The sequence below is a fragment of the Taurulus bubalis genome (genome assembly GCF_910589615.1).
Source record: "Taurulus bubalis genome assembly, chromosome: 16".
NCBI classification, from domain to species: domain Eukaryota; kingdom Metazoa; phylum Chordata; class Actinopteri; order Perciformes; family Cottidae; genus Taurulus; species Taurulus bubalis.
The window spans coordinates 7,421,938-7,434,240 of NC_136604.1; the positions used below are offsets into that span (position 1 = coordinate 7,421,938).

Consider the following 12,303-nt stretch of genomic DNA (forward strand, 5'->3'; position numbering starts at 1 on the left):
TGGGGAAACGGTTTACTTCTTAAAGTACTGACTGCCATCACATTTCATTTTCCCTCATGCTGAGACGGTCACCTTTTGCATTCTGGATGGGGAAAACAACTTCAACCACAGGAACTCTGGCCATGAAAAACAGGGACGTGAATGAGGGAGTGGAAAAGAATTCAGAATGCAGAGCAGCCAATGTTTACCATGGAGATGTGTGTTTTTCCTGGAAGCAGGACATGCGGAAGCCAGGATTAGAGTCGTGCCACATTTCTTGCAGATGTTAAATTTAAAGTCTGCATTTCTGTTTTTCTCTTTCAGTTTGGAGCTGTCTGACTTTCGGGAATAGTGTTTGACTGGGAAGAACAGAAATACATCTAATGCTACTAGGCATATTTCCCCAAACTTTTCCTTGAAGGAATGACAAAAGAGGAATGGGTTTTCATGATGTATTGATCATAATGTTTCAGGCTAGACATTCAAAGACTACAAGGCTAGCAAACTAAAATATATATTTTTAAAGAATGTGGATATATATATATTTTTTTTATGTTAATGAAATATCACTGAGCTTATAGTTCTCGCTCCATTCTCGTCGTTAAAATACAATAATGGTGAAAGGATGTCTGTGTTTAAACCAGTGGTTCTCAACCATGTGAGTCATAATGGAGATGGGTGTTACTTTTGATCGTTTCTACACGTGTGGAAACGAAAAAAAGGTAAAACCAGTTTTTACATTTGTGAAAGGTAAAAACATATTTTACTTTAGGAGTACTGGTATTTTGAATTGTGAACATCCCATATGCCTTTTTAAAATGATTGGGGGAAAGAGCAGGATGAGATGTGTTCATCAGAGTTATATTTTGACAACAAAAATGACCCACGTGTGCCATGCAACTGACGGAGACTTCTATATTGAGTATTCAGTCCGGAAGCAGAGAACCACTGGTTTAAAGCTGGACTTGGAGCAGCAATGCCTACACTGAAATCAGCTACAACCCTGCGCAGTCTACGATGAGATGCATGCGATCAGACGATGTTGAACTGGCAGACGGACGGCTTCTCCTCGCGACAGCTCTCGTCGAACCACTTCCCACCGGAGGCCCCGGACAGGGCGGCGCAGTTGTGGGCCTGGCCTCCGTCCGGCTGAGGAGACCGGTAGTTGGACGTGTCCCAGTTCTTGAACGTGATGCCGGAGCCATTCTGGTCCACCCAGGTGCCCTCGGTCACCATGTCGTTGGCGCCCAGCCAGACCTGCTCGTCCGGGCCGATGCTCTGGCGGACGTAGTCTCGGAGCTGGTCGTTCTCGTCGCTGGACGTGGGCGTCCCGAGGATGCCGCCTAGGGCGTTGCAATCCTCGCTGGCAGCGTTATAGCGTTTTCTCACAGTGTCGGCCAAGAAACACTTGTTGTGGCTCTTCATGCCTTTCAAACACACTGAAGAGAAAAGCAACAGGGCGCAAATGTCATTTGGTAATAATAAAAGTGGCCCTGTGGTATTTGTTTGGAGACATGAGCAACATGATGGACACACATTTTAGGATGTGCACCAACAACTGGATATCATTTTGGGGATTGCCATGTGCGCTCCAGATGCAAACTTGCAGTTCCAAAGACTACATGTGTATCCCATCTGAATTTATTTTTTGCATAAGCATACCTCACTTAAACTTGAGTACATATTTTGTACACTGAGAAATGCAACTCATGTCATGCATCAATAAATCCAAGCAGCAACCCTTTAAAATGCTCACACTGTAATCCAATTACCAGTGTGGTGCCCATGACTGCGTGTCCACCTGCACTGGTGTTCATGAAGTAGAATTGCATGTCTAAAGCTGAAAGGAGTTCATCTTGCTCAAGTGTCCTTGAACAGCAAGTAAAAGTTGACTGATAAAGAGACTTAAACCTAGCTGATCTGTCGCCTGGTAATTTAATTAAAACGACTATACGCATGCGCCACAAGAGAACAAACAAACAAAATTATGCCATGTCTCGTTTAATCCCCTCAGTTATGAGAATCCAAACTCTTTTAAATCTCTTGTTCAAACTGATTTTTATTCTTATGTATTTACCTTATCCGATGGAATTTGTTGTAATTATTTGTACTACTTTTATCAAATATTTTTCTTTTTAGACTTTGGATAATTTTTACTTCATATTCCTTGTTTGGCTGTAATGCTTTTTGTATCTTTCTTTGGAAGGTACTATTTGACTACAAGTTATAATTGTTGTGATTAAGACTAGCTTTTGACAAACGGACCCACAGGGCCATAAGATTACATAATGAGAACCTGCATGTCATTTACTGTTGCAAATTCCAAATGAAAATGTCACTCATCGTATGAGCAGCTGATTGACACACAGTACACCTGAGGCTTTTGGAGACCGTTGATCCTTTCGCCTGGTTTAGTAATAAAAGTCCTGGTGTTTGGGCACTTTTGGGGGATGGAGCCATTATTAGGAGAATTATTAGTACTTCTTTATCAATGTAAACAAGATCAACCTTATGATCCATTATGTTGTTACCTGTCTGCAGGGATTGGTGTTCCTTCAGTAGGTTGAGCTCGTGGACGATGTCGTTGATCTGTTTCTGTAGCTTCTCGATGGCAGCATCTTTTCCTGCATCTGATTCCCACAACACCAGACACACGAGGAAATAAAGACCAGGCGTTTGTATTTTCTATAATTTCTTGCTTCAAGGAGATTTGAGCATTTGGTTATAAAAAAAAACATGCTATTCAAGGAAAATTTGAAAATTATATATGATAGAGAGATCTCAAAGATCTCATTACACAAGTTTGATATTCAAATAATCCTCCTCACAGATTGTGGTGAACCAAATGTTTTTTGTTTACCTTTTTTCACGAGCTTCTTCTTCGCTGGTGTCTGCTGAAATGAGCAGTTGACCAGTAGTAGTACTCCAAGAAGCACACACACTCTTTTAAACTCCATGCTGAGACCTGTTGAATGAGGCTGCTCCAACGTCTACGCTGCAATTTATCGTCCTCTCTCTCTCTCTCTCCTCGTTCTCACGCCCTCTCTCCTGCAAGGGAAAATACTGAAGTCCAAAACTGCCATTTGCTGGAATAACAATCTGACCTCAGGAGCCTAAGGATGGTGTGGGGGTGTGTCTCTGTGTGTGTGTGTGTCATTTGGCCCCAGATGTTTCACATGGAGGGCCAGTACAAACCAGAAGCAGGCTGGGAAAGCAGGTGGAGACTGGCAGATGATGTGAAGCAGTTATGACGTAACTCAGTGCAGCTTTCATAAAAGTATATGAAAACAGAAATGAACAAACCCTGACTCATAGGTTGCATAAATCATTGAATAACTTGGTTACAGTTTATTTCTTGGCTCAAAGACTACAGTTTAAACCTGAACAAAAAACAGAAGGAATACAACGTTTTTTTGGCCAAAAGGTGTTTTGGAAGTAGGTATGGCCTCATCTGGAAAAATCTAATTTCGAGGTTTTTTTGGTGGCAGTAAAGTACTGAAATGAAAAACTCATAACCTGTGAAGTCTCTTATGCAGATTACCCGTTTAGATATTAAGGCAAGATTTTCCCTTATTTTAAGATTTGTGATATTTCATAAACATTTCTCGGTTTCAAAATGTGCAGCGAAAGCACAATCCATAAATAGGAGTTTGTTTTGGACCTGCCTGCTGTCAGCCAGCGCACACACCCTGCAACTGTCTGAGGGAAGAGTGGACGTGGTCCAGAGTCCCAGCCGGTCTTTTTGTAACACTGACACGTGGCAGAAACTAAAGGACGCAGAGACTGGACTTTCCCTGTAAAACATTTTTTTTTACTTTTCATAGCATTTAGTATCATCTTTGATCAAAACCAGAATTACCACCTGTGGTTGCATACTTTTGTTATTGTTTTCATCATAAGTCTGCGCAGGATCTTTACACCATATCTTACAATTTGGGGAGAGATTTGTAAAAAAAAAAGCAACACCATATAACAGTGTTTCTACATTTAAATACAAAGACAAGAAGGTCGTACAAATTTAAAGTTTAATTAGAAAATTCTGTATACACGTACATACAAACTGTGGCAACAGTAGTTGATGTCAACCAAGGAAGCCCACTTTCTGTCGTGTCTTTCCCAAACTCTCCTCCTGCCGCAGCAGCTCCATGAGCGGAGCATGAAGGGCCTTCCCGACCCGTTTCCCTGCCTGGAAACAGCAAAACACTGAAGTATCTTTCTACCACACAGCCTGATTCAGATGTAATCATATTCAGAAACCCTGGAGGGCGGAGCCAGATGGCCGAGGAGGAGGGCTGGACTCACCTCTGTCATTTCAAAGATACTCTCTGGATCCAGGCTGCCTCCGCCCACCTTCCTCGTGCAGGTGATCGTGCCCTTGTGTGTGACGGAGATGATCAGGCTTGCCACGGAGCAGGCCTTCTCCTGCAGAGTCACGTCCACTACGTACCTGTGGCCCACCTGTAAACAAAACCAATGTAATGGCCACAGTTTGTGTGATAAAAAAATGTTTAATAATAATACATTTTATTTTATTTTAACTTCTGAGTATGAGCAGGTGAGCTTACCTTGCACAACGTCACTATGCAAGGAACGTTTTCTACATCAAGTCTCACACAATCATACGGGTCATCCGACAGCTCGATTTCCTTCCCTCCTTCATCGTCAGCTGATATGTGCACACTGGGAATTCTGTCAGTAAGGAAATCAGAAAACTGCCTGTCAGCTTTTATTTTACTGAATAGGAATAAGAGACAGCTGGAAGAGATCATAGGATTTAGCGATCCGATCTGAAAGACCAGTATAGCATCTCACTTACTTTGTGTTGAAGAGAGCTGCCTTGATAGCTACCGAGATGGCATCGTACAGGTTTCCATCACACTGCAGGAGCTGCGGAAACACGGCAGTGGGTCACCCGGCCAATCAGCATTCCCCATAGTGAAAGACATCATCGGACGCTATCACTCACCAGCACATCCACATAGAGGACCCAGCAGTGTTCTCCTGCGCTGATGCAGAGGCTCTTCAGGTCCACGCTGTGTTTGTTGTTGAAGACTTTGTAGAGTGTGTTACTCAGCTCCGTCCCCAGCTCCTCGCCTCCTCGGCCCTCAAACTCGGGGGTTGCATTGGCCGAACTGATGATTAAAAGGAGAAAAGGAAACAATAAAACATGTGAAGTGATGTGGTTCCTGTCAGTCTGAGAGGTTTTATTCTCACTTGAGTCAGTGGGGACTGGTTGACCCTGCTACTGTTCTCCACACATGTTTATGGATAAAGTAGCAGTAATATGATAATATATTTCTTTGGTGAGTCTGCCATCACTGGGATGTGTTGGACATTCATCTCATCTCACAGGGAACTGATGATACAACACTACCTCCTTGTGGAGGGTCTCCATCCAGACACTACCAAAAACTTGTTTCAGAATTATTATTTTTTAAATAGGAAGTGGTTTCGGACAAACGCCCATTCATGGTTATTTTATTTACATACAGAACAATCTGTATATCCTGACAGGTAATGATAGTGATACTATGATATCAAATTGCATATACCATTTTTTGTAATCCATATCGCCTCCAAAAAGGTGGTAAGGAGAATGTCTTCATAACTGATATGTTTGGTGGCCAAATCTATCAAAACAAGCCTTAGTTTATAAAAAGTATTAACGTACTCATAACAACATGCACCTACCAGTCTACGAAGAACTCCAGGTAGCCTTCATTTGGCACCATGGGCCTCGGTTTTCCAATGTCGGCCTTAATCCCAACCAGAACCGCTGTGTGGCCCTGAAATAGAGACAGAACTGAACAGTTCAGAAAATAATGAACAGTCCTTTCTTCAGTTTTTTGGGGAGTTTTTCCTGATCCGATGTGAGGTCCTGGGACAGGGATGTGATGTCGTATGTGTACAGATTGTAAAGCCCAGGAAAATGTGTGATTCTGAGCTATACAAAATTAACTGAATTGAATAAATGACATGCAATAGTGAAGATTAGATAGATATAGCTCAAAGGAATAACGTTATGTGCAACTGGAAGTGTTGACAAGGGACCGAGGGTGCACAGATGACAGCTTCTTGAGCATCAACAGAAAAGGAGCCACCTGCTGGATTATGTATATTTACCAGCGTGACTTTGGCGGAGCCGTCCGTGTTGGACACCACGTCGGTCTCTATGTCCATGTGTCTGTAGTCCTCACAGCCTCTCCCGTCCACTCGTAAGTCATCCTGATTCAAAGAACCAACATGTCAACAAGACGTAGCTAACCTTAGCTTGCCGCCCTTTCAGAGCACACATCCGCGTCGTGGCATTTGTCGAAATATGTTTCACTAACAGAAGCTTGAGGGCTGAATGAAACTGTGAGGAACTCACCCATATACCGTGTACGATGTACACTTTTTCGGCCTCGCTGACTTGTACCGTTGCCATTGTGTAAAAAGCACTGCTGGCATGTGTGTGTGTCGCGCTTCTTTCTACGTCATGAAAAGACGACAACGGAGAAGCCCGCGCACCTTTTGCTCACCCGGATGTTCTGATAGTTTGCTCCAAAAACGACCCATCGGAAGGTGTGTTTTATGAGAGGGATAGGCCTATCAACAGATAACAACAACTTTGAGACACGAGTTTAGATAACGTGTTGCTTGATTTAGTAAAACATATATTATTCTGTCGAATAACTTCAGAAAGTCCGAGTTTCTGTCTTCATAATACGTTTCTATTTTTGTTTGTTTCTATTGTTTTCATAATTGGCACATTGTGAAAGTGGAACCAATCTTTGTCATGATGAATGCACACTTGGTTAGAGAGCATCAAACTGAAATTGGATGAATAAAGACCTCAGGTTCAGATTGTGGCAATTCATTTATGGCAATTTGACTATTTATAAAGCTGGACTTCTGCAGGTAACTGTCCCGGGGCCCGAGCAATACAGGCTCTGATAACAGGCGTCTAAAACTCTTTTTTACAATTTTTCTGTTGGGGGAATATAAACCACTAAAGGAACATATCAACTGACACGATAAGTGCCTCAGGGTGGGTCTTCCTGCCTTACATCGAGGCCCTGTTTAGAAGAGCTGTGTTTGGTATTAAAACATCATTTTGTCATTTCAGTTTTATGCTGACTTGATGCATATTCTTGTATAATCTGTGTTTAGAAAAAAAACTGTTACAACAACAACCTAGATCACGTGGAAGTGTAGAAAAACGTGTAAGAACAACGTATACATAATGCTAAGAGAGCCTTCCTTTGTTTTGCCAATGGGCCTCCTAAACCAAAACCACCAGACACAGGAACAGCTTCTTAACACTGGCCGTCACTTGATGAACAATTAGTCAGACACCTCCATCTGCACTACTTGCACTATTACCACCCTTCTGCACTAATACCCCAAATACATTGTTCATGTATATTATTCAATATATATATTTATATTGCACATATTAGTTACACGTTAACGTTGATGCTTAGTTTCTTTGTTCTACTCTGTTGTCTTTAATGTCTTTTTTAATATGCATCTTGTTTATTTGTATATAATATGTACATGCAAAGTGTAACTGGAGTCAAATTCCATGTATGTGTACATGACCAATAAAGTGATTCTGATTCTAACACGTCCATGGAGGATTGTGTTGTTAAATTACTTTCTAGGTTTTTCAAAGAGCGTCTTGAATGCAGAACAATATGAAATGCACTGGTGTTGACATAATACCAGTTGAACTAAGGGCATGAACAAGACGGCCCACAGTATCGTGTTTCTGCATTTCAGAAAGACAAATGAATGAAACTATCTCCAAATGAAGGCAGCGTCTTGAGTCAACATAGTGGGAGAAGCTGCTGCCTGCCAGACCTCGCTCAGGGTACGGAAACCCTCGGTTGGGACTTCCTGCTTCGCTCTGCGCGGTGCTGCCCCGCACAGCTTTCCGGGATCTAACAGGGGAGGAAGCACTCGTGAGGTAACGGCCCGGCTCGGTGCTCGGTCCCCGGCGGTAATTAGCACACGAACAAGGTGATTTAACACCTCATCGATACCGAGGCGGCAGAGAAAGCGGCAGCCGAGCTGCGGAGCCGCAGAGAGCATCTGACCGCAGATCAGTGAGGTTAGCTGGGACTGCGCTAACACCGAGGAGGAGGAGGAGACACTTTGCTGTGCTTTTAAACTTCCCGAGGCTTCAAACTACGCGAAGACTTCAAGCAACTTTCCTCCACAAGCCTGGAGAGTGCGAGGTATGTTTCTAAAACAGCGTGTAATTAACGCTGCATGGTAGTTGTCAGCTATCAAGTACTGGGAGTCCTGCTCCAGCTGCCAGCTACTTCCTGGTCGGGCTAATAGCATTATCACTTTCTGGGAGCTAACGCTAATTAATTATTATTAGTTATGGCACTATGATGCCATAATAACTGCACAGCCCCCCACTGGGCAGGACAATATCAGTTCCCTTTTTTGCTTACCCATTTTCAAGCAGGTCAGAAGTCAATTTCTCTTGAGTCTTGCTCAAGGGCACTTAGGAGATTTTGTCTCCATAGTTATTGCCCATTAAGTTTTCTAACACATTTTAATTTGTGTCTGATTTATCCTCCACTAAATCAAATCAACCAAGCTTTAAACGAGTAGTTTGCTTATCTTTTCATCTCTTATCTGGTTGCATGCTCATTTAGACTTGACTCTCCAGTGTTTTTGCACTATTATAGCACTGACCTTACTTTAGAGCTGCAACTATTAAGTCGAGCATCTAGCACGATGGAGACCCAGATGTTTTTTTTCTCAAAGGTTGTTGGAGACCAAATTTGACGTGGAAGTAAATTAATTCTGGATTTAAAATCTGTTAGCTGGTCAGAAACACATCTTCACTTTCTGATAGTTGGCGTCTCATAATCATTAGTTGCAACCCTCTACTTCAAACAAAAATAAAATCAAATATTGAAATATTTGCAGAGGAATTTTGTGATTTATTGACTAATCGTTTCAGCTCTATGAAGTTGTCCCAACATACGTTGGTGTATGTGTATTGTCCTAAATAGGAGCCAATACTCCTATTTAGGATCCCAGCTGGCATTGGGCCAGGGTTCACCCTGGAGGTCGCCAGTGTATCGCAGGACAAACAAGCATTCACGCTCACATTCACTCCTACGGGCAATTTAGAGTCTCCAATTAACCTGAGCTGCACGTCTTTGGGCTGTGGGAGGAAACCAAATAAACCCACCGTGCCACGGGGAGAATGCGCAAACTCCACACAGAAGGACCGCCCGGGATCAGGGATCGAACACCGGGCCCCTCTTGTTGTGAGGTGACAGTGCCAGTAGCCACTACACCCCGTCCACTAAAAAAAAGAAAACCTTAGGCCATTAACGAACTACACCCAGGTTGCGTGAGCGTGAGTATACACAACGAGGCTGTGAAGACGGACTCCGCCTTGATGGCGTTTTGTCGTCTCATCTGGCCACTCGATAGCAAACAGCCTTTTTTAGTCACGTAGAAGCATAACATCTCACAAGGAGTATTTACTGTCATATTTGATTTATATCATGGAACAATACAAAATCTTATGCTTGTGTTAACAACAGACAACATTAAAGGCATCTCACCAAAAAACGATTGATTTTGAGACGAGGGAACAAGAAGCGCAACAATTCTGACTCATTTCCGGGTTTTAGGACTCATTCCTGCGCCTCTCTATAAAGACTCCAGGCCAAGTAACCAAGTTATCACATTTAATTTTTTAAAGCAGCTGTAAAAATGGGGCCTCTTATATTATTTATACACAGTCATACAATCTGACAGCGATGGGGGAAACTGTTGTGTATGAATCTCTCTGTACTACTAACACCTCGTCTGTCAATCAATATCTGGTTGACACTCTTTCATGTAGTTAATCCGCTAATATGGTCGGTCACACATCTGAATACTGAAGTCTAGCTTTCAAAATGTGTCACAAAAACTAGTGAAATTGGAAGTCTTTTGCTCCATAAATTGCCTGAGTAAAATGAAGTGAAATCACATGAGTGTTAATCAACTCAACAGGAGGTCAAATCCAGCTGCCTCTCATCTCTACATCACATCTCTTCACGCCTCTCATCCTGCCTATCCACATTAGTGGCTGTCAGTTACTTTGAAATGCATTCTAACAGCAGGGTATCGAACATGTCCATAAATCATTCATTGAATATCCAACTCTGCGGCGTGAACATTTTGAGTCGAGGAGTCCCCCATTCCAGTATAAATCACATACTGTCTCTAATCTTCAGTACTGCAGAGGCAGCGTCCTGGTAGCGTTTCAATACAGAAACTATCCACTGTTGTTTCTCTGGGTCGACCTGATGAGAGAAGAAGGGGGGGCTGTTCTGTGACAATCAATTCATTCAGTTGTTAAAATAAGAAGAGAAATCTGAAGACTCATTCTCCACAAAAACAGACACTATTGACTGAGGTGATGTAAATTAACTCTGGTGTTGCAGTTAGTTTCGCTCAAGGTCTTTCCTCTATCTTCTTTGTTTCCAATGGAGTGAAACGTTAACGCGGTCCAGATAACAATTACAAGTCGTTACCGAGCGTCCCGTGTTCCCGTCACGGCAACACGATTTTCTTGAAATGGGCTACTCCCACCAGCTGAATCAGATATACACTGGGAAACAGTCTCATGAATCAAAAATCAGCCGTTAGCTGGACTGATGAAACTAAACCGGTTTAACAAGCATTTTCTAAGATCTTGTAAGGAAATGATTCAATCTTACAATGACGTTATAGATAAGGGATAAAGCCTTAATAATATATATCCGTGGTCACAATTTGTGTGGCAGGTCGGTCTGAGGAAGTCCACATTTACACATTGGGATTAGAGTCAGAGTCGGGGCGTGGTCACAAAATGCTGCTCCTCTTAGTTTAGTCTGAACTCTGGGCACAAGTAGCACAATGCTAATGGAAGACCTGAGAGGGTTCATATCGTAAGAGACAGGCAGAGAAGTTTTCAGAGACTTATCAACAAAATCAATCTGATAACTGATGTAATGCGTTTATCTTATGCATTATGAGCTGAAGTTGCCTGAAAGTAGAAAGAAGCATAGAGACCAGTGGCTTCTAGTGGAATGATACTTGCAGACCTCCAACAATGACCCCCCACTGGGCCTGACTCCTGCTGTGTGATGACAAGTGTGGTGAGAAGGGTCAAGAGGCGCAGCAGGGTTCGGGTCGGGCCTACTGCATTTTTAAAACGGTCGAACCACAAAGTACTTTGTGGCTTTCTTCTCCTTTTTTTTTTTTATCAAGACATTACCCACGTTTTCCCAATTGTTTTCAGTTAAATGCCGGAATTGTTGCAATCTGAGTACCTGGCTATATCCAGGGGTCTGTGTGTGTGTGGGGGGGAGCCTGCTTAACTGTTATCGTTCACTTAAGCCTAATGGATATATTGAATCCTCAGGAAGGACCAATTTCACTGCTCCCGGTAAACTCAGGGTTTGAGGAGACGGGCGGCGGGGTCCAGCCGTCCTCTGGGAATGAGCTGTTTTATTCCAGTCTATTTTGGGTTTTCTGACATTTTACCCCCTTTTTGAAGGCGCATCATCTTCACACTCTCGAACCGGCCCAGTTGCTTATTCATAAGGCTCGGACACGGCCTCCGGCCCGATGCGCCTCGGGACAACTGTGCAGGCTGTTTAGTTGTGGTTCACTTTTAAAGCCTAATGGCGAATTGCAGTTTCCAAATCCAACAACAGCGTCTTCGTTTCACTGCGAAGTGGATTCTGGGTGTCTTGTTTGGCCCGTTGGGATGAGGCCAATCACTGATTGTTGTTCCTTCAGTTAATCATGCTGTGTGTTGTCCTCAACCTTACTTGCTGATTTACTCTGTGGGCTTATTAGGCCCTATCTTTGTTTGTATTCCTCGAGGATGTAGAACGCGTATTGGATAGATCGCACAGACTCTTAATTGTTGTGGTACAGCACTCTTACACTGTGCTATTGCTGTAATGCAGACAGGACACTGATGTAGCGCAGAGACCATTAGTAGATTAACCGGAAATCATTCAGCAATCAATTTTACGAATCGCTTCATCAATCTGTGAAGGTATTTTCAATTTATTTTTTGAATAATAGAACAATAATTTTTAAATAAAAAAATACCAGACGTGCTGCAGACATGACGATTAGCAGTTTGTATTCGTCTTGCATGAATGTAGATCTATAATGTTGAGGGTTTGGATTGCTGGTGGGAAAAAAACAAGACGTATGAAAGTGTCACATACGACTGTGGAAACCTGTGCCGCACATTTTCTAAAATATTTTCATAGACCATTAACATGGCAAGGAGTTTGCCTTGGATTTTTGCATCGC

At 42.7% G+C, this 12,303-nt stretch overlaps 2 protein-coding genes across 3 annotated transcripts; both read right to left on the minus strand.

Annotated features, from left to right (window-relative positions):
• Positions 1–7: 7 nt before the first annotated feature.
• LOC306748347 (tetranectin-like) lies at positions 8–2,952 on the minus strand. The gene is made up of 3 exons (XM_079231507.1): positions 2,840–2,952; positions 2,511–2,609; positions 8–1,418 (listed from the first exon to the last, which is right to left on the minus strand). Exons 1-3 carry the CDS (start codon positions 2,934–2,936, stop codon positions 1,012–1,014), a joined length of 603 nt encoding a protein of 200 aa, XP_079087633.1. The 5' UTR covers positions 2,937–2,952; the 3' UTR covers positions 8–1,011.
• exosc7 (exosome component 7) lies at positions 2,932–6,406 on the minus strand (the record flags this gene model as incomplete). Of its 2 annotated transcripts, XM_079231506.1 has the most annotated exons (9): positions 2,932–3,027; positions 4,033–4,165; positions 4,282–4,437; positions 4,545–4,668; positions 4,796–4,866; positions 4,946–5,111; positions 5,671–5,765; positions 6,103–6,204; positions 6,350–6,406. In XM_079231506.1, 8 exons carry the CDS (start codon positions 6,404–6,406, stop codon positions 4,061–4,063), a joined length of 876 nt encoding a protein of 291 aa, XP_079087632.1. In that variant the 3' UTR covers positions 2,932–3,027; positions 4,033–4,060. The 2 variants fall into 2 exon arrangements, with proteins under 2 accessions (XP_079087632.1, XP_079087631.1); XM_079231505.1 differs by lacking the exon at positions 2,932–3,027 and having other exon boundaries at positions 3,988–4,165.
• Between the last annotated feature and the right edge of the window lie 5,897 nt (positions 6,407–12,303).